Source organism: Coloeus monedula (genome assembly GCF_965178545.1).
Source record: "Coloeus monedula genome assembly, chromosome: 6".
In the NCBI taxonomy this organism is placed as follows: Eukaryota; Metazoa; Chordata; class Aves; order Passeriformes; family Corvidae; genus Coloeus; species Coloeus monedula.
In genome coordinates, this window is record NC_138786.1 from 24,907,338 (window position 1) to 24,929,101 (window position 21,764).

At 43.1% G+C, this 21,764-nt stretch overlaps 1 protein-coding gene across 5 annotated transcripts in view; it reads right to left on the reverse strand.

Moving 5' to 3' along the window:
* Positions 1–21,339, reverse strand: part of MADD (MAP kinase activating death domain) — a 72,222-nt gene extending 50,883 nt beyond the window's left edge. For all 5 annotated transcript variants that reach the window (XM_082283498.1, XM_082283496.1, XM_082283497.1 and 2 more), the window contains exons 1-5: positions 21,272–21,339; positions 7,199–7,390; positions 4,035–4,649; positions 1,106–1,409; positions 617–748 (exon numbers count right to left, since the gene is read on the reverse strand). In XM_082283498.1, coding sequence (XP_082139624.1) covers positions 617–748; positions 1,106–1,409; positions 4,035–4,649; positions 7,199–7,260 — 1,113 coding nt within the window. In that variant the 5' untranslated portion in view covers positions 7,261–7,390; positions 21,272–21,339. The remainder of the gene's footprint in view (positions 1–616; positions 749–1,105; positions 1,410–4,034; positions 4,650–7,198; positions 7,391–21,271) is intronic.
* Positions 21,340–21,764: the final 425 nt, after the last annotated feature.

A 21,764-nucleotide genomic window follows, 5' to 3' on the forward strand; every position in this document is an offset into this window, starting at 1 on the left:
CCTGGGAGGCTAATTTATTCTTTAAATCTAGAACTGTTGGTCACCTCCAAGTGGTGGTACAAGAACAGTTGTAGTATCAGTTGCAGGATAGCACTGAAGTAGTAAGACAGCCTGAATTCTGTCTTTCCAGGCAAAATAATGAGCTCCTGCAAAGAGCTGACCATTGGCAAAACCCAGCTCCCAGTCGAAGTAACACAACACTTCATATTTCTGAGGAGAAGAAATTGCAGGCAATAGTTTCTGAACTATGAATCAAAGAGCCCTCAAGCGTCCTTAAATCTTGCTCTGGACCCTCCTCAACAAACTTTAATACTCAGTTTAGAGGAGAGTTGGGGAGGTAAATATCATCACAATACTGTAGATCTATGGCAGTTCAGTCCATTACTTGTGAAATACTGCTTTGAATCATTCTATTCACTGAGCATGCTCTGAAGATATCCTAAATAAGTGGTGTTACCTATGACTTAAATAGTCACACTCAAGCAATGCTCTTTGTAAGGCAGACTTTGACACAATCTCTGAGAAGACGGTGAATGAAATAAGGACTACAACTATATGAGTTTAAGACATCACAGAAACATCTTTTGTGAAAGACCAATAAAGGAAAAATGTGTACCTGTTCTGCAGAGGCCATGCAGGTGGGAAGCAGAGGGATCACTGGGAACATGTACTCTAATGGGTAGATCATGGCCACAAAGGCCATTACAGACATTGAAAGTGCATTATAATCTCGGGACTGTAATACAACCTGCAACCAAAGAAACTCCCATTAGCACTACAGCAACCATTCACTTCCAATACTCCCCTCAGGCGTATACAAAGATCACAGATTTTGTCATCTCTGCAGACTCAAATTCGGTGGCTGTGAACTGGGTAACCCTCCATTAATCTGTCTGAAAACAGCTTCAGTTGTTTTTTTGAGTGAGAACAGAACTTTTCAAAACAGGAACCACAGAAGGAACTATTTCTTCCCCTCATCCTCCACAGACAAAATTCATTCCAGGCAGTGCAGGGAGACAGCTGTTCTACACATCCAGCCTACCCTGCTTTTGAAGAGGGCAGAACTTCCTACATACTTATCGAAGATCAACTCTTCCCTCCTTACCTTGTGCTCCAGAAGGATGCAGGTCAGCACCTGCAGGCAGGCATCCACTCCCAGTAACTCCAAAGGCAGATGTAATGGAAAATCCACCAAAGTGAAGCGGGATGGATCAGGAAGAGCAAAGGTCAAAGCTGGCTGCAACTCATGTGGCAAGACTTCCACATCCACCCGCTTCTGCCCAGCAACGGGCATGGGCGAGCGGAGCAGCCGGTATATCCACGCCTCGATCTCCCGCAAGTCGTGAAGCAATGCACTGGACTTCTCTTCCACCAGGAGGGAGCCTGTGAAAATCCGCCACATCGTATCCCTGGACAGGGAGAACGCCAAGGTTAACACTCCGAGAACTTCAACTGACCGCCATTCCTCAAGGCTCTTCCAGAGAAAGGGTAGATCCGCCAAGGGTTAAAAGAGGCAACTAGCAAACATTTGATCACACAAAGGAATGGAAGTCAGGCATTTAAGCTTACTGACACAACCCATAATGTGAGGAAGAATAAATCTTTCTGTGGCAGCAATCAACACAAGTATGTCACTTGTGACTTCATTCACACATTTAAAGGATTCAGTCAGGTCCAGTTCTCAGAAGAATTCTCATCACCTTCATGCTTGAAATTCAGCAGGCACATAGGATACTCTCCTGTCTCATCCTGAATAGCAAATTGACTGTAGGACTCTGCTTCTAGAAGCCTACAAACCTTTGCAGGAATAGAAACTAAACCTGAGATAATAAAAGTATGCCACATCCTCCCAGATCTTTTGGCATGATAAAACACCCTTCATCGTTCTGTCCTAAATTGCACTGTATCATTCATATGAGCTGAATAACCCATGGGAAAAATGGATCTATTTCAGCTAAATCTCTGAAAGCTGTGTAGAAAACATTTAGGTACCTTAGCAACATAAGGAGCAAGTTTTCCACACCCTAAGTAAGCAATTTGCAAACCTGTAGCTCACAGACAGGATGGCCAAAAAAGCATGTACAGCATTGCTCAGGCCTTCAGAGCTTCAAAACTCAAAAGTGGGTCTGACAAGGGAAGCACAGAATCTTGTCCACTTCAGCCCTTCATCCTGTAGCACAGTGAAGGCTGCAAACCTTCTGTATTCATTCTCCAAACAACTTCAGCCTGATAAGTATCTTGAGTTACTGTAATAGATCCCTTAGAAAGCTGTGGGTTCAAATTAGAGGTTCCATCTTACAGTTCACAACTTTAAAAAAAAATAACAAAATGGAAAAAAGATTATGACACTGGAGGCTTCACAAAGACAGAAAAATTAGAGAAATTTGGATGGCTCAAAATAAGGGCAGTTTGAGATTATGCTGAGTACGTGATACGACTCTCAGGAACTGTGATGCCTCTCATCCTCCACTCTTCCTTCAGCTACTTGTCATGCACAAGCCATTAGGCTGTTAAGAGGTGTGTTCCACCTTTTGCCAGCTGTAAGGATTCGGTTTCACCTTTATTCTGCCACCACTTCAAAACTATTCTACTTTTCCAGGTCAACACTAGAAAACCACACTGGTAATTCAAACCTGCTGTTTTACTTTTCCCAGAGACGTATGCTCAGAATTCCTTCTCTTGCCATCCTCATCCATCATTCAATTACTCTCTTTAAGAATTATGTCCAATAAGAGCAAATTTTTCAAATACCACATGTCATTCAAACACTGGAATACTCTACCACCCCTTTCAAAAAATCATACGAGCTCACCAAATTGAGGAAAATCATGAAATTCAGTGGGGTGTTTTTTCCTCAGTAATTATCAGACTAAACCAAGCAACAAAATAAGCTTCCTTAATACATACTTCCATTGGGGGCAAAAGTTTTGCTCTGACAAAATAATTTATTCTCCATCAGTGGATTCAAGTGATAAATCTGCTAATGCAGGATCAGTCATACAAGCCCAGAACACTCTCTTAGAACTATTCCAGGGCAGTAACCCAAGAATTAGGCCACTGCTCTATGAATAGGACACATTTCCCATTTCATGAAAAATATAAAGAGCTTATAAAGATAAAAATTATAATAATCCTGTCATTTTTTCCTTTTGACAAGTTTCATTTGGAGTGTACCAAGCTACTCAACTCACATTATGTACCATCTCACAGTCCTGTCCCTCAAACAGTTGAGAAAATCCCCTGCTTCTCCAGAGGTTCATTTCAGACTTCTTCTATTCAGTTAGCATATTGGAAAGGAAAATACCATCCTGGAATGTAGGTGTAAAGCACAGTAGCACAGATACACATCCTTGCCTGAGATACATAAAAACAGTGCTCCTTCCATACCCTACAGCGCAACTGCTTTTAACAGCAGATGCGTTAAGATTACTACATTACCTTAAATATACACCAGGTTCCTGTAAATTTGCTGTTACCAACAACCATTCCCATATGTTTCCTAGACAACTACTTTGTTTTCTACCTCTCCTCCCTCTCTCCTTCAAATATTGTACTTTGACCTATTTCAGCTGATCCTGCTTCTCTAGTCTTTTCTCTCCCACGCTGAAGTTCAGATTGTTTCATAAGCTTGTTAAGCACATTTTCATTATTTTCCTCCTGCTCCAAGTGGAAATTCTCTCTGTTATTTCTTGGCTGCTTCTAATTTCCCAGAGAATCAGTCCTGAAATACACTTCCACAGAGCTTAAATGCCAAAGCAATAAACAGCATCAACACTCAACCTCAGTTGTCAGTCAGAAGGGTAGAGCCTCTTTAGGTGCATCAAAAATGAAAACCATACCAGATTACAGAATCAGAGAAACTTTTAAAGAAATTGTTATAAAAATTTCCTTTTCCTACTGTGAACCTGGATTGAAAAAGTGCAAAGGACAACCCTTGGTGTTTGGCTGCTTCTGCAGCCACACCTTGCCGTGCAGGTAAATTGCAGCACTGAACACGAATAGTAGGAGGAAAAAGTTCTTCCCTCTCAACGTACCTCTGCACCCCACGAGGAATCCCCAACTTCTTGCCCAACAGTCTCTCACTACAGCAGTCCACAAGTCTCTTGAGGGTGTACAGACACTCACGGAAGGTTGAAAAGAAAGGATAATGACTAAGGATGCACAGAGAAGTCAGAGTGCTGTTGCGAGAGCGATGGCTGCCTTTGGCCAGGCGCTTACTGCGCGGGGATCGATTCACGTCAGGGGTAGACTCTGCACTGGGAGCCTGCAGTGAAGAGCCACTCTCCGAACTCTCAGTGCCCACTTCCTCTTGGGGTGCTGATGCATCCCCAGATTTAGGGACCTTCTGTCCCTCCCGAGCTCGATGTCCCCCTGTGCCTTCTCCTTTCTCCTTGGGCACTCGCTTCTGGAAGGAGCGGTAGAAGTTGACACAGATTCCATAGCGAGTGACCCCGGTATCCTTGTCTGTGAGGGTGAAGACAAAGGAAGTGTCATCACGGAAGCTCATGCGCTTTTGCCGCACGCTCAGGCATCCTTCTGGCTGGCAGAAGAACACAACATCGGGCGGGAGAGGAAAGTCTGCATGGTCTTCCAGAGGGTAACGTCGCAGCAGTTCAGGAGTCTGAGCAACACTATCGCTGCTTGGGTGCCTACAAAAGAAGCAAACAAAAAACCCATACATAGTTGACTAATACCAATAAAAATTTTTGCAAACTTCCTACTGTGTCAGGAGCCTGTGGACTCAGCTTTGTCTTTGTTTCCTCTCTTCCCTACTATCCAGGGAAAGTGCAGCTTCTCAGTCACTAGCCACAAAGTTCACTCACTAGCACAAGGCAGAAAGGTTACATAAAGAAGTCTAAGTTATACCATCATTAGCAAGGAGCCTGTTCAAATCTGATCAAGAAAAGGACTTGGAGAAGTATGTTGTTCCCAGGAGAACACTGTATTGTCACTGTATTGCTCTGGCTTTGACTTTCAAAATTAATTTAACTGCACAGGTCTCTGGGCAACACTTTGGTAGGAAATACATTGCCCCTCTCCAAATAAACAGTCAGAGGAAAAGCTTCTGTATTTCAGCTATTTATGAACAAGATGAAAAATTAAATGAGAAAATCCAGTACCGATTCGTAACAGGGAAAGCAAGAATTTTCAAGGAAGAACTCAGATGAATAGTGGAGTGATATGGACCTCATCCTAAAAACATTTTCATTAAATAGTTCTAGCAACCACAGCTCTATATGTGTTTGAGATTTAAAGTGTAATTTATATAAAAACTGTGTGGCAACATGCAGAACTATTTACCACTGTGACTCATTAATCTTTGTACCACAAATCACTACTGAAACACGAAGACAGAAAGGCAATACTGTTGTTTCCTAATTTTCCACTAGAAGAAAAGATTCTTTCAAGATACTTACCTTTTGCCTACTTCAAAATACAAATGACATTTGCTTTTCTCATATAAGAGATGTGAAAAAACCTGAACAAGTAGCAATAGAATGTTCATAATTTACAAAAGAAAATCACTGGTGTAAATAGCTCTGTTGACTAATTCTTCCAAACCAATATTTTATTTAAAACAAGTAAAAATGCTTTCATAATAAAACTGGTAACAAGATTTATACTGCCTGTACAGTTAGATACTAAAATACTGTATGAAAAAAGAAAAGAAACACTAAAATTCTTTTATATGTTAACGGACACAACTAATGCATCATCTGCTGAAAAAGAAATGTCAAATAACGCTGGTACTATTTAGACAGTCTATTTGGCAGCAAACGGTCAAAAAAATGACACCAACACAGTTACAGTGCATATATCACCACTTCATGCCTTTAGTAATATTAGCTACAAGGACAGAGATTTCTCAGACATTGAGAAAATTTGAACCTAAGGAAGGGGAATAGTTCCAAACAGCATCGCTGTTTTTACACAGTGGATAACAAGATGTAACAGTAAAGGCCACATGGAGCTCCTAAGGACTTTGTAGTAGAAGCTACTTCAGCCAGCTCCATCTCTCATCGTAGGCATTTGCTGAAGTGCCAAATGAGACAGCACACCTCTGAGCAGTAGCAGTCTAACCAGCACTGGCAAAAAGCAAGAGAACTGTAGGAGTCCAGAAGTGATAGTAGCAAATTTCTAAGTGAGAACATCAGACATTATAAGCTTCACTGGAGGAGGCAGTTAACATTTCTCCCTCCTCTTCCTAGTCGGTGACACACATACAGAAAACTTGGGTTGTTTTTCTACAGACAATAAGAAGTATTAAACTACTACAGTATTCCATCCATAAAATGCAGTAATAAAATAACTATTAGGCAGAATTATGTAATTTCCTCCCCTCAGCCTATTTAAATATTGCATTCAAAGTATTCTGAAAAGAAAGCGAGAGGTACAGCAACAGGCTGATGCACGTGAACCACTGATATTTAGAAATGAAAGCAAAACAGATTTTGGGATATACCCATTACACAGATTTGCAGAAAACTGCTGCATAAACTTTGAATAAGGAAAAACTAACATCTACTGAGCCAGTAATATATTTACTGAGCCAGCCTATATATTTGACAAACAGAACACACATCAACCCCATATTTCATATGTGCTCTAAGTAAATATGCATAACATTTTATCTATTAATAAGACTTTAAAACCAGAAAGCATTCATGTAATTCCTATGAGGATAAAGAAGTATTAGAGGGAGAAACAGCCAAGTAAAACAAGTTACAGATTTTTTTCTTAAACTGATTTTACAGACCACATTTCAAAAGCTAGAAAAATAGTATTATTTTACTACTAGTGTATTACTAGTAATAAAAGTAGTGGAAAACTAGTATTTTACCTGCATTTAGCTTTCAGTGTTTTCAATTTGTGAATCCCTCTGTCTTGATGCCAGTAGAAGCAAAGAAGTTCAGACACACAGACTACCAGAGCGTGATAAGACAAATTAGCTTTACTCAGTCACCCTTTGCAGACCCTTGAAAAGAAGTCTAAAGACTCCAAGTTAAAAAACTTTTGCTGCACTAGTGTCTTTCAAGAAGGGCCCTGGCTCAAGCAGGTGCTCCCCTTAGGGTAGCATTCTCACACATTTCAGACAGCACTTCCTGAGCATCAGGCAAAGCTTCATCAATGGATGCAAGGCTATTTATCCCCACTCTACTGCCCAAGCAAAAGCTCTGCTGAGACTGGTTCATATTACCTGGCTCCAATGATCACAAGATAGTCAAGTAGCCGAGAGCAGATTTTCTTTTTCTGCACCATTGTCCTTGATGCCCCTCCCTATGTCATCTCACAGAATTTCTGTTCATTGATCCAGTGGTCAGTTATCCCGTCGGCCGTGATCGATGCCTTGGAGAACAGAATCTGCTTGGAACTGTCTGGCAAGTCCAATCTATAATTAAGAAAAGCAAGAGTGTCAAAAGCACAACCAGAAATATCAAATACATACAAGCAACTTAATGACCCTAATTATATTCCCCAAAAGCCTCAATGTTCTGTGCAGTCATGGCCATCCACAGATCTCTATCTTCATGAGTATAAAAACACAGTCATATGCCCATAAAAGCAGAGAGATGAAAAATACACAAAAAAGTACAAGAGTATCTCAAGAATGAATGGTTGGAGTCAACAATCTTAGAGGTCTTTTCCAATGTAAACAATTCTACAATTCTATTCTAAGGGAGAGCACAGACAAAGCAGCATATCACTGGCAAAGAGCTACTCATTAAATGGTTTCTGTGTTGCTTAGGCATAAGATCCCTACAGTGCTTGGGAAAGGAGCTTCAAATGGAAAGACTGAAGAAAAAAAAAAAACACAACCTGAACTTTAGCTGTGTGATAAACAGAGTAACTAAAGAAGGGGTAACACAAGAAGTCCAATTTGGTAAAATGCATCCCACCATCCCAAACCTGCAAATGGCTGTCAGCAGGAATGATCTCACCATCCCCAAAGACTGCGATCTCTAACACTTTTTCTGTGAAGATACAGAACTGCAGTTCCACAGAATTGCAATTTGCAATAGCAAAAGTGCATCTTATAAATCATACTGATTTTTTCACTTACTTCATTCAGTTCCATTTATCTTGTTTAACTTCACCGCTTACTCTTGATACCCATGCCTCCTACAGCTATTTTCTCTGAATATTTTATGATAGAAAGACCCTCTTGGTAAAACTGAGATTTTACTACAGCATTACTACTTGCAAATAATTATGCTTAAGAGATATCCAGAATTCAGTAAGTACTATAAAAAAATTCTTTCCAATCCCACCATTCATACTTCATAGAATTCATGAACAACAGGGAGAAAAATAAAGTTTTAAAAAGTAATACAGTTCCACATTACAGTGTTCCCTACCTACATTTGAAACCAATCTGAAAAAAGAAACTTCCTGAAATGGAAAGGTCTCAGAAACTCTAAAAATCAGAGGCGCTCAGAGTATTCTAGAAGTTTACTGAGCATTCCAATGAAAGTTTTAATAGAGGTATTTTATATTTAAAAATTTGAAATGATTGCTTTTTGGAGCATATTCAGAATAAGGTTTCCATTTCAGCTCATGTTTACATCCTAAGGCCAATCACAGAATTATTATTACTGTAAAATCTTTCTGCAGCATAAATGTTTAGATTTCATTTGTATAAAAGTATAACACCTTTACTAACAACCAAAAACTCTCAGCAAAATCAGGCAGTTTTCTTGATGTTTCCCTCATTACTTCACAAGCATTGTAATTGTCAGCATCTCAGAGTCACATTCAAAGTCCAGCAATATATTGCTCAGTCCTTCACACTGCAAGAACAGAGCAGGGAAATTTTACTCATTAGCCCTCCAAACAGCAGCAAGAACACAAACACACAAAAAAGCATGTATGCCATTTATTAAAAAGGAAAATCATACTAGTCAGTAAGCATTAATTAAGGAATAATAAACTGAAAGAAAGATTAACCCTCACACATAAAAAATCCCACATTTTGTGAGACTTTGTGGCATGTTTTTAGTAGATCCTCAACTACAGTCGCTGTAGATTCCTAAGTGACAGCACTATGAATTATCTTCTCTGAGCAGCAATACTATTGTAAATTATCTTCTCTGAACAACACAGAAAATACAGACACAGGAAGCAAAGCTTCTGTTTCTTCATTTTAATGACATTACTGAAAACATTGTAGAATCTATCCCGGAAAAGCTCTTGATCCTTGATACTCTGCAAATATCTTGGCACAGAAAAACTCAAGAGGAACAAGACGAAGTTGGGATATCAAGTGGTCCTTTTTGTCTCCAGTTTGAAGAACTACTTTATCTGTTTTCTTTCCAAATAGCTTTACACAGAACTCTTTAAGGAACCAACTGTTCAGTCACAGACAGGGGCATAGTAATAAGTTATCACAACATAACCTAGAATTATGACTTCAAGGAAATTCTGCTACTGAGTGGTAACCAAACATATTCTTCCTCAAAAACAAAGGCTACCCTACCCCTCAGTGAAAGTGGAGAAAGCACACTGTGTTTGTCTTATGATTGCAATTCCTTACACATATTTCCCACAGCTCTGCAAAGGAGCTAGCAAGGTATGCATTATGAAGATCCCAGAAACCATGAAATTTCAAGAACATCTGAGCAGACAAGTACACGGAACATATGCAGGGCTTACAATGTCGCTGGAATGGCTGAAGCTACAACCCAGTGACACCACACATTGAAGTTTCTGTCAGTTCTTTTTAAAAAAAATCTGAGCACTTTCTGTGATTTCTGCTTTCTACTGCAACAAGGGAGACCAGACTGATGCAGATGTTGTGTCAGGGCTTCAGACATAAGAGGACAAAGGCATTTTTGGGGAGATGAATTTTGTTGGATTGGAGAAAGAGGTAGAAGAACTAAAATCAAGTGTAGGTTTTTGCCTTCCCCTATTCAATCTTTTGCCTCTTCAGAGATCTAGTAATGGCTGATGACAGCACTTTGAAGAGTATTACATCAGTATTTGTTGGAACTCGTCTTCCTACTCCTGCTTGGAATCAGACACCACAATTGATGATCTGTATAAAGCAACACAAACAGGCATCACAGTCCTGCCTCCCCCTCCCTATCTGCCAGAAGTTTGCTTTCAGGCCAGTGTCATTCCCTCCTCTGTGCTGGCAGAAGTGTTTGTGCAGCTACAGGGGAAAATAGACTGTGGAATTGATATGGACTAAACCTAACACCCTCCCTTCTCCTCCCTTGTAGCTTTTGGTTTTACTAGGTTGGCTTTTTTTGTTGTTGTTGGTTCACGAAGCGGCCCCACAAATGCTTGTGCAGGTACAAAGAAAAGGTAGCAGAAAGCAGTTAAGGGAATCTGGAAGACTTGACTGAACATAATACGATCACAGAACTACAGTCAACACCTTTACAGGCAATACAGAGGTAAAGTAGTTTCCTTCTGAGAGATTTGCTATCATCCTTCCAATACCTCCTAGATTTTAGACACTAAGTACATTAGGACAGAAATAGATCAAACAATCAACAGATACTTCAATTTTTCCTCTTTCATGTTGGAGTTTGGACCTGAACCAAGAGATTATCTTGACTCTGAGATGGTACAGGTTTTGACATATCAAAGTCAAAATTTCTTCTCTCTTTCAAACTGCTTTAACTTTAGATTGCTTTCTCTCAAATAGTCTTCTGCAGTGTCTTTTCTCTCTGCAAACATTGGAACCAGCCCTTTGAAGGCTGAATCCTCAAGCAGCACTTGAGAAGAGACTTTCTGTAACTTCAGCTCCAGAAAAGGAGAAAAATAGAGAAGTGAAGGCCCACCACAGAAACATACTGTACTAAGAGATCACATCTCAGACAACACCAAAATTGAAATATGCACTTATATGGATGGTGAATGGGTTGGTGAGAACTAACACTACCCACACACTGCAGCAGCTGTCAGCAATATTCACTAGTAGAAGTTGGCACCATAGCCTAGACACAAAGAAAAAAGGCCAGAGCCAGCACAAAACCACAGCTTACCAGTAACTCAAGATATGAAAAAAGTGTTCAAAACAACAAACACTTCTATTATTGGCATTACTCTTCATTTCAGAATTCCCCAAACACCCACATTTTTAGGTTGTAGCACAACTTCTTAAGAGGACAATCTGCATGGTATTCTGCAATTTAAAGTCCTCCTAGAAATAAAAAGTCTATATAAACACACACACACACTCATGAAAAGCACCACACGACGGATATGGCAGCATGAAAGAACCACAGCAGACTTTTTATCAGTTTAGAGTCATCTGCGTCAGACCCATGCCCTGCATTAGTCCCAAGAGACATGAGTTGTGCAGTAACCCTATTTCGTCTATCCCTTGGAGTCCTCAATCTTCATTGTGTCTTCTCATTCAAGACACAAATCTAGATGAAAAAAGCAATTTAGTCAAAGAATAACTTGACTACAACAAACTGTTAACACCACTTGTGTCACTGTATGGGGTCTGGCTGAGAAGGAGGTCATTTTCCCCACAGCAGCTCTCCCAGCGCTGTGCTGTGTACTGGTAACTGGAAAGATGTTGATAACACACCACTGTTTTAGCTACTGCTGAGAAGTGCTGGCGCAGCATCAAGGCTGCATCTCCAACATCCTCCCCCCAGCAGCGGCTGGGGAGCATGCAAAGTCTTGGGAGGGGACATGGGCAGGACAGCTGACCCAAACTGACCAGAAGGATATGACATCTGCTCAGGATAAAAGAGAGAGGAGGAGAAAGGCAGAGAATTCATTATTTAAAACATTTATATTCTGGAGCAACCACTAAGCCTGCTGAAGCTCTTCTTCCGAGGAAATGGCTGGACAGCACTTGCTTCTGGGAAGTAGATAATAAAATTTCTTGGGCTTCTTTGCTTCCATGGATGCAATCTTTGCTTTATTAAACTGCTTTTACCTTGATCCACAAGGTTTTTTCCATCTCATTTTCTTCCCCCTGTCCTGCTGAGGAGGGGTGTGAGAGAGTGGCTCGATGAACAACTGGCATCCAGCCAAGGTCAACCCACCACACTCACCTGCCGTTGTTTTCCTCACAGAGAGGCTTCCAGCTTTAATAGGCCAGGCTTACCCCAAACAGCATGATGCTCAGCAGGTATTTACATCATTGCTTGCAAAAATGATGTGAAGACAACAGATTAATTTCCAACAGGAATGTGCTAATCCCTGCTTTCCTTGCAACTCTTCCATACTTTAAGATGGTTCCAGAAAGGATTCTTCTTCCATTATCTCCAGCTTTTATCTAGTAAAAGGATCATACTGCACATTTCACCAGTGCATGGATACCTTTAGAATATAAATCAGCATCATACAATTCCATCTGCACACTGACTGAATAAAGAGCATACATGGGACATTAATTTGCAAGAGAAAAAAGAGGAAATTGTGAAGGAGACAGAACAAATTACAGGACAGAAGCCACATGAATTATGGTTCACTGAAATTTCACCTTGTGAAAGACCAAATTTTCAGCCATGCCAGAAAGGAACTAAATTTTTCGTTTCCTTGGAACATCTTGAATTTCTATTTACTCTCAGCCAAGACAGTCTGTACGGAGTTGAGAACTAATAGCCACTATGCCCACTATGCCTGACCTTAGTGCATTGTTTTCTGTGAACTCAAGACTCACCAATCAAACTAAACTGAAAGCTTAAACAAACACAGATAGGGTCAGGAGTTTCAATGCCCACTTTTGGGTTGATTTTTGTTTCTTTTTCTCACATCACACACCTAGATCTATCTGCTAAGCTATGAGAATTAGGTGTATCTGAGGACCAGCCAACCTCACCTGTGTGGGCAGGAACTCCATTTAACTCACTGTTGAACTGAAAACAACATGGTTTGAAGCACAATATGAACTGTTCATAGTAGATCTGACCTATCTTTAGACATTTTAATAATCTTTATGGAATCTTTACCACTGAATTTTTGGTTACTTCTTCTTCCCAGTGTGTTTCAAATGATCCCAGATGTTATCTCTGGTATAGCACACACTATTTTTGCTTGTATTAAGCTTTTAAAGAAGAAGACAAGCAGTCCTCTTTTCACATGAGCCATTTTTCATTTCTTCTGCTTAACAACCATATAAAACACTGCTAATAGTTTTATACTTTAAAATATGCAACATTCTAGGAAGCTCATTATTGCTATTATCCAGATACTACAGTGTTTCTGCTAACACAAGAAACACAGACAACAGCAGAGATGAGAACACCTCCCCTTCTCCAGAACTTGACAGAACATGGAACAATTTCTAAAATCTGACCTGGATGGACTTGCTATACTGGTGCAGCTGCTTTGTGTGTTACCATGCACCTTGGCAAGGCAGCACTGCACGCCAACACTGTGACTCCTAAGAAGATACGAGCACTTTGAAGAAAAAAAAAAGGCATTTTTTGCAAGCATGCATGCCTAAACAGACAATGGCATATTTATCTAGTATGGCTAGTCTATAATACAGGTGTGGTTCTGCAAAATGCCTAGGGATAGTTCCAAGCATAAGAAATCACCTGGTAGAGAACAGGTCTGCAGGCAAATTCTAAAAGCATCCACCCTGGAGCATATGCATCACTTCCATCAGTAAGAGTTGCTTACAGGTAAAAAAGCAGATGCACCCCAACTACTTCCACTTTCCATTTATTGATAAATCTTGAGGGAAAGGACAGAACAAGCCAGATTAAAGAAAATTAAAGAATGAATGGTGAAAACAGGTTTTGGCAATACAAGAAGACTTCTTTTAAAGCCCTTCTCAATAATTACAATAATTTAAAGATTTCTTCCTTTCCTACTATATAATATCATCTCTTTGCCTTCTGAAAACAGTACTGACACAGCCAAGATATTTAGCCTCTACATTATTTTTCCAGAGCAAAATGGAAGTAGCATGGGCAGGGGTGCTGACAAATGGACTGAAGGTGACCAGAATTAGTCCACAAACAGGAGTATCATGCCACACAGATGGGAACCTTTTTGCAGCATCACGGATTCAGGTTCCCGGTTGCTATAGTGACAGATTTTCCCGTCCTTGCCATATGTCAGCCCTTCAGTGTTGCTTCCTCTCTCCTCCCTGCTTCAGCCAAATGCTTGGCTAAAGCAGCCTGCTGTACATGCAAGATCACGCAGTCACCACACATGCACATGCTGTGAAAACAGACCCACAGGTAATCTGATTCAGATCAATCACCATAGCAACCCAATCTTTTAGTACCTAGATTTTAGCCTGTTGGGTATATTTATAGAGCAGCTGCAGTGCTCCACCCCCTCTGCTCCACCACCAAAGCTCCCAGCACTGCCCACACTACAAACAAGCTTCAGCCAGACACAAGGACTGCCTGGAGTCAGCGCTGAAACAGAGCCCTCCTGGCACCTGCAGGCCCCAGGCCAGATGACAGCACAGTATCTGCAACATGCTAAACGCCTTCCAGTCCGTGAGGTTTCCCGTATCCACGAGTACTACAATATCAGAAGCCATTCTTGCCCATGGGAAGCCGAGCACCGACCACAGCTGACAAAATCCACCTATCCAGGTACCCACAGGATGCTTCCACAGACACACAGTGCATGCACAAAAAGAACGTGCAGAGTGTGTTAATGCAAATTCGCAATCCTAGCAGGAACTTGGAGGCAGCAGCAAAGGCAAAGGAGTGGTTCCAGCAGCACCTGCCCCACAGAGGCAGAGCTGCACCCACCAGGAGGTACCTGAAAGCCATGAAGAAAAATCAAGACCCGAGTTTGAATGAGCAACAAGAGATAAGCAAGTGAGGAAGAACAGTATGCAAATACTGTAATCCATTTTATTACATTACACTCTTGGGGAAAACCATCAACAACAAACTAATGCAGGAAAAGCACACATTTTTATAGTACTCCACTTCCTAATAGGAAGGAGATGACAGATTTTAGTCTCAGCCACAGGACATTTCACATACTTCAATTAAGGTTAAAGACCTTATTCTCCTCCCCTCCTTTACTGTGTGGAATAGCTCTCGTGATCCTCCCGGGGCAGGATCCTCGTGCAGGGCACACAGAGCACCGCTCACTATAGAATCACAGAACAAATTCTGGCATAAAAACCCTCTGCCAATCTGGCCAGTTCTCCTGCTCTACACTGTTTGAATTTAAATTCATCTCGTATTCAAAAATAATCTCCAGAGATTTGCATGAGAGAACAGTAACACAGGGCCAAGTCTTTTCAAGTATGTCCTTTTTTGTCCCTCCTTGTGAAACATCATCATCACAAAATACGAGAGCCTTCTCATTCTCTCTGCCTCATCAGCTTTTCCCTGATCCTCAAATCTGCAGTCATACACTGTGCAAGAAGTGCAAGGGGGAAGGAAGGACAAACCAAAACCCACACAATGCCCCCAAACTGAACTAGCCTCACACCTCCTGCAACCACTACAGCATTACATTCTTCTCCAAACCAGAACTGCTTTAGGCTTGAGCTTTGAGCTGAGAAACATTGGTGCTGCTTCTGAGTGCAGTCTAGACCCCAGCACCCACAAGATGCTTCCATTCCCAGCCCTTTGCCCAGTTCCCATTTGAGCAGTAGGCCACGGTTCCCACAATGCAGGCATCGAGAAGGTTTTCTTCAAAAAACCAAATAGTGCAAATGTACAGCCATAAAAAAAAACCAAGAAAACAACAAAGCATGTGACATTTGAGAGAACTGCTGGATGCAGCTTCAACTGCTAAATTATTCAGTGCTCTCCCTTGCCACGGTGCCTCCCCCAGCCACGGTAAGCAGCTCTGGGCCAGGAGACATCACTCATGGCACCACCACCACCAGATACAGGCACATTTGACTCTTTCCTGGAAATGGGTCACACAGACAAATGGGACCCCAACAATAAATTACATCCATTTGTAAGACAGAAGAGGGGGAATGCTCACAACCAATGTGGAAACACTAAAACATTGTTCAGGATAATGCGAACCAGAAATTAAAGTACTTGAAATAATGCAGTCATTTGGCTGTTGTTAGCGTCTCAGAACTCAGAGCCTCACATCTGTTTTGCCTTGTATTAGAAGCACACAGCCTGTCTCCCCATGTGTGCCACCTGCTTGTTATTCCTTCCCTCTACACACCTTCCCCTTCTCTTTGTCAACACTGTGGGAGATCAGGAATTCCTACTCTCAGACCAATCCTACAATTAATTTTGGTGATAAATCATAGTACCAGCTGGTCAAAACAGAAAGGAAATAAAGGAGACAAGCCCATTTTCTCGCTCTCTGGGGTGTGAGAAGCATGAGTTTGGCAGACTCACCCACATGTAAACATTGGGGGGAAGCAAGCTCAGAGTGAAGAAGGGACAGCAACCGCCTCAAGCAACTGCTGTAGCCAGCAAATGACAGAGCAGGGGCTCCCGAGAGGACCTTCTAGACACGGGCAGTCACCAGGGCAAAGGAAGGAGGGAAAACACCACCCTGCTGGGTATGTCTTAAGACTACTAACAAGAGAGAAGGGAGAAACCAGGTGGCCTGGAGGACAGAAGAAGCGTGCCCAGCTCGTGGCTCCAGCAGAGCAGTTTAACTGTTTATCAAGAGGAAATAGACAGGGCAGCAGAGTGGCTCAGTGCTTGTGGGTGCAACAAATTTTGGTGGATACTGCTTGTGATTCTTAATTATCTGTATCACAAAAAGCACTCCTCTCCGCCCACTAGCTGATGACATGGAAACAGGCAGAGGTGCAACTCCTCATCTCCTGTCACAAGGGCCTTTCCAGAGCAAGTACAAGATAGCCAGGCAAGCAGAGATCCAGGGAAGCTGGTGTCAAAGCTACAGGCAAGAAGGCAGTCAAAAAAGTTTAACACTGACATTGGGAAATTCAGTTGGAATATAATGGGAAGCAGGACACAACCCAGGCACTGATCTTGCAGATGTGACAAAGTAACAGGATATGAAAAAAAAGGCTGCTCTGCTCAAAAGATAACACACAGTTCCTGGATGTCATCAGATAACAAATTTGACAGTAACATTATCTTTGTCCCCTGTATAAAAAAACGAATGTTAATTCCCTGATTCTCACAACTGTTTAGAGATTAGTTACAAACAAAACAAAAAGGAGGTATCTGACACACATTACTAGATACATCAAAGGCAACAGGATGACCAGCTCTGTTTCGAGGGATGCTGCTGCTTTGAAACAGTGAAGGCTGTGTAAGAAACAGAAAACCATAAAACCTTGTTCCTTGCTGCTACGCTGATGCATTATTTCTCACAGCAACCCAGAAACACAAGAGCCTCTCATTTAACTGCAGTGTCTGGGATCACAGCCATGAGAACTGCCTCAGCTTAAGTAATTTAGGCGTATGCAAGCAGCACTTCTTACTTTAAAATCCCTGCAAGGGACCTGCTAGTACCAGTGATCTAAAGTGAACACAACCTCTCACGATTCAGTGGTTTCTGGGCACCAACAGGCACAGCCTCCCCATCTGGGAGTTCCCCAGTGTAAAGATATTTCAGAGCTCCTGGCAGCACATGGGTCACTTCATCAGTTGGCTTGGCTTGGGTTTTCTAGTATGGGTATTCTAGTTCCAAGACAAAAATCAGGAGCATATTTGTCAATAATCAACAGTGATTTCCATGGCATTTTGACAGGTTTAAGGAGATCCAGTGACAGAGAACTTAATTGCTCTAAAATTATTTTTTAGCTCAAACAACAGAGCAAAGACCAGCTGAATTATACACGTTCAGTTACAGAGAGTGAATGTCAATGTAAGTTTTTCATAGCTCTCAAGGTAGAGAAGGAAAAGCAGCAAAGCATTCTGTCTTCAAAAGAAATATCACAATTTTTCCACAGATTAACAGATTATCCCACTAAAATACATTCCTTTCTATTTGATGCCTCATGATGCTCATTTTTATTTCACTTTGTGTCTTATTAGGTCAGTGAAAATGCTTTTACTTCATCAAAATTTATATCTTGAAATAGATGAAAGCTGTTTAAACTGGGGACATGATATTAATCTTGCATATAAAGCTCTTTCATTCTTTTTTTCTAAATCCTTTCCTCATTGCTGCAAATCCCTAATCAGAAGCTGTATCTGTATTTTCTACTAGTGCACTGAACAACTACATCAACTGCCTGGAAATTTAATGCAGTATAGCTTATATGCAGGCACAACAGGGCCAAGGGACATTTCAGGAATTCATCTGGGTTGTAACATATGCATTGCCTATCTCCAATTCCTTCCTAATGGAAAGTAAGTGAATCATTCACCTCTGTACTAAGTTTTAACATAAAAGTATCAATTACCATCTTGTGACTATGGTGGCAAATCCAGTTAAAAAATGACAGTGTGAAATGACAGGGAAGATACCGTATTTTACACCATTTGTTATCCCCTCTCACATACTAAATCTCTACCAATTTTTTCCCCCTCACAAAAAAAGAAAGCCATTCCTCTAACAAATGTATCTGGAAAGGAGTATCAGAGAAAACCTATTAGCTGGAATGCTGTAATTAAAACCTTTGAAGAAATTTATTCTCTTAGAATTTAGCAATACTTGTGACTTTCTAATTTAACACTCACAATTTTCATAAATATTTGGTTTTTCAACTGGCTCATCACAGAATATATTAAATAGACCAGACTGAACATCTTGATAGAGGCATGCCTAGTATATCCTGTCTATACAGAACCTGAGTATTCTATATGGCTTGAGGTGAGAGGGAAAAAGCTATAAATTACGAGCCTCTATGCCCCTGATGCCAAGGCAGATAAAATCAAAGCCAACACTAATTTAATTCAGGAAGATGATATGAACAAGTGTTCTAGTAAGGCCTGAAATGCACTGATGCCTCTACCATTTCTACTGAACCATCAGTCCTGATGCTCTAAAACCTAAAAAGCTACTTTGGCTTGGTGGGCAAGGATTAGTGTTAAAAATCCTTGAAACTTTTACTGCTCTGACCCCCAAATCCTTCTGAAACAGACAGAAGTTGGACTCAATACTCTCAGGCACACGGTGTGGCTCTTGGGGATGGTCTTGTGAAGGGCCAGGAGTTGGACTCAAGTGATCCTTGTGGGTACCTTCCAACTCAGCACATTCAGTGATTCACTCACTATATGCACACCCTGTCTGCTTTCAAAAGAGCTGCAGAATGGTATCATGGTTGAAGAAGAGGTTTGCCCTCTAGTATATTTATGCTTTTCCATGAAAACCTTAAACTCAAAGACTTTTTTTTTTTTTCGGTCAGTTTCTACACAGCCTTTGGTTCACCACCATTCATGGCTTTGGCACGTAACACACATCCTGGAACTGTCTCTTGGCCATGTTATGCATTTTGTGTGGACAATGTTCTTTCAGTGAGGATACTGTTTTCCTTTTCTGCCCATCCAGTAAAATAGAATTATTCTAAAAGCAGTAATGCTGCAGAAAACAGTGCAGTAAGACTCTGAAGCTTACAGCTTGAAACCTGTTAATTTGATAAGAACACAAGAGTCCAGACTTGTGATACAACTGCAGCACCACTGGACAAGCAGGTACAAGGTCTTTTAGTGAGCACAAGGCTGTATTACTCTCCAAACAAAAGCATTCTAGAGACTTGCTGATGATTTTGCATTTTATTAAACACACAGTAAGATACTTAACAAGTGTGCATTTAATTCCAGTGTCTATTAAATTGTTTTCAAACTCTGTGCATTTTCTAGCTATACAACAGTAAGACAAAAATAGTGTTTTATAGCTGGAATGATCTATCAGTTCAGTGTTACATAACATGCTATGAGGGGATGACCAGATTAGATCCTGTAAAAACTGCATTTTAGCTATGTTGGATGTGAAGTGCTCTCTCGGATGTGTCAGGACTGCAGCTCTTCATTAGTGCTGAAAACAGCAAGTACTTTTTGTGCCCAATCCAAAACAGTTCCCTAGGTTCAAGCAGTATGAAGTCCAAAAATAGAGACACTTCCCAAATAACCTATATTTGGATGACTTTGGTTTGATTATGTGACCGTCAGGACACCACAATACATCTTCCCTCCCCTTGCTTGTGTCTACAAGTAGCATCCTTTTGGCAGATAAGCAATGGTGCAAGGAACACAGCAAGGACACTTGAGAGCCCACCAACAGAAAAGATGACCCAGAGTCACACTGGATGTAGAGAAAATGGCTGGCTTGTCGAGGGAGAGCACAACATATTGCCAGATCACAGTTCTACCTCGTCTCCATGGGGCTTCAAATTTATAATGTATGTTATTTTGCATATGACTGAAAACAGTGTGCTATATGGGAGAGCTCAGGGGAAAAACAGAGAGAAGACGGGAAACAAATCAGTTTCCTTCCAAGCTCATCATTTCTCGAAACACTTCTTTATCGTGACTCCACATGAACAGTGACACAGACCAAGCTTTCTTCCCCTCCTCCGCCTGACAATTAAAGCGAGCAACACAACAAGGTGGTGATACCCATTTCTGAGGGGAAAACGCTCTTGATTTATAGCCGACTTCATAAGAAATTGCCCAATATAAAGTGGATTTCCTATTCTATTGTCTTGCGGAGTAACAGGATCTGCTGTTTACAAACCAAAGAGTAAAAGCACCTTTCCAGTCACATTACCGCAGCAAGCTCTTCACAAGGCTGCATACCTCACCCTTTCCAAGGGGATCTTGGCCCTGCGCCGCCCTTCTCCCTTCCTTCACTATCCTGTCTGCTTCCTCCCGGTAGAGAGCGAGGAAAAGCCGCGGGAGGCCCGGGACCGAGGGCGCCGGCCCCGCGCTCACACCTCCGCCGCCGGCCGAGCCCCCTCCCCGGCCGGCCACGCCGCCATTCCCGAAGCCGGTCAGCCCCGGCTGGAAACCCGCAAGCGACCCCGCAGGGGCTGCTGCCGCTCCCTCGCGGGGACGGCTCCGACAGCGGCCGGCTGAGCCCCGCTGCCACAGCGGGACATCGCGGCCCCGCCCGCCACCGGCGCCCCGGGACGATGGAGCCGAGCCCGGCCGGCGCCGCTCCCCGCAACGGCGAGCCACGATCTCTGCCCGCCGCTGGCCGTGACCTTGCGGAAGGGCTCACCGCTCCCGAGCATCACCACCGCGCCCGGCTGGGCGGCTGCGGCAGCGCTCAGGGCGGGCGGGGGGGCCCCGCCGCCAGCTGTCCGGGTGCGGGTCACCGCAGGCAGCGCCGCCGGCCGCGCTCCGCGCTCCCCAGCCCGACCCACACGTAGGGTCGGCGGGGCAGGGTCCGCTTTTGACATGTGCACGCACCCGGCCGCCTGCGGCACCGGCACCGGGCAGCGGGCCCCGTCCGGCCGGCCCGCCCCGCTCACCTGCGCCGCTGCCGCCGCCGCCGCCGCTCTGCGCCGCCCGCCCAGTTCCGCATCGAGCGCCAGCGGCGGCGCGCGCCACCGCCGCCCGCAGGGGGGCAGCGAGGGCGGGCGGAGCGAACCACTCGCAGCCGGGGCGGGGGGAGCCGCCTCGCCAGCCGCCCGCAGGGGGCGCTGCAGCGGGGGAGGGGCGGACGGCGGGCGCGGAGGCGGCGGTGGGACGGTGAGGGAGCGGGGAGGCAGGAGGGACGGTGAGGGAGTGGGGAGGCAGGCGGGACGGTCAGGGAGCGGGGAGGCAGGAGGGACGGACAGGGAGCGGGGAGGCAGGCGGGACGGTCAGGGAGCGGGGAGGCAGGAGGGACGGACAGGGAGCGGGGAGGCAGGCGGGACGGTCAGGGAGCGGGGAGGCGGGAGGGACGGTCGGGGAGCGGGGAGGCGGGAGGGACGGACAGGGAGCGGGGAGGCGGGAGGGACGGACAGGGAGCGGGGAGGCGGG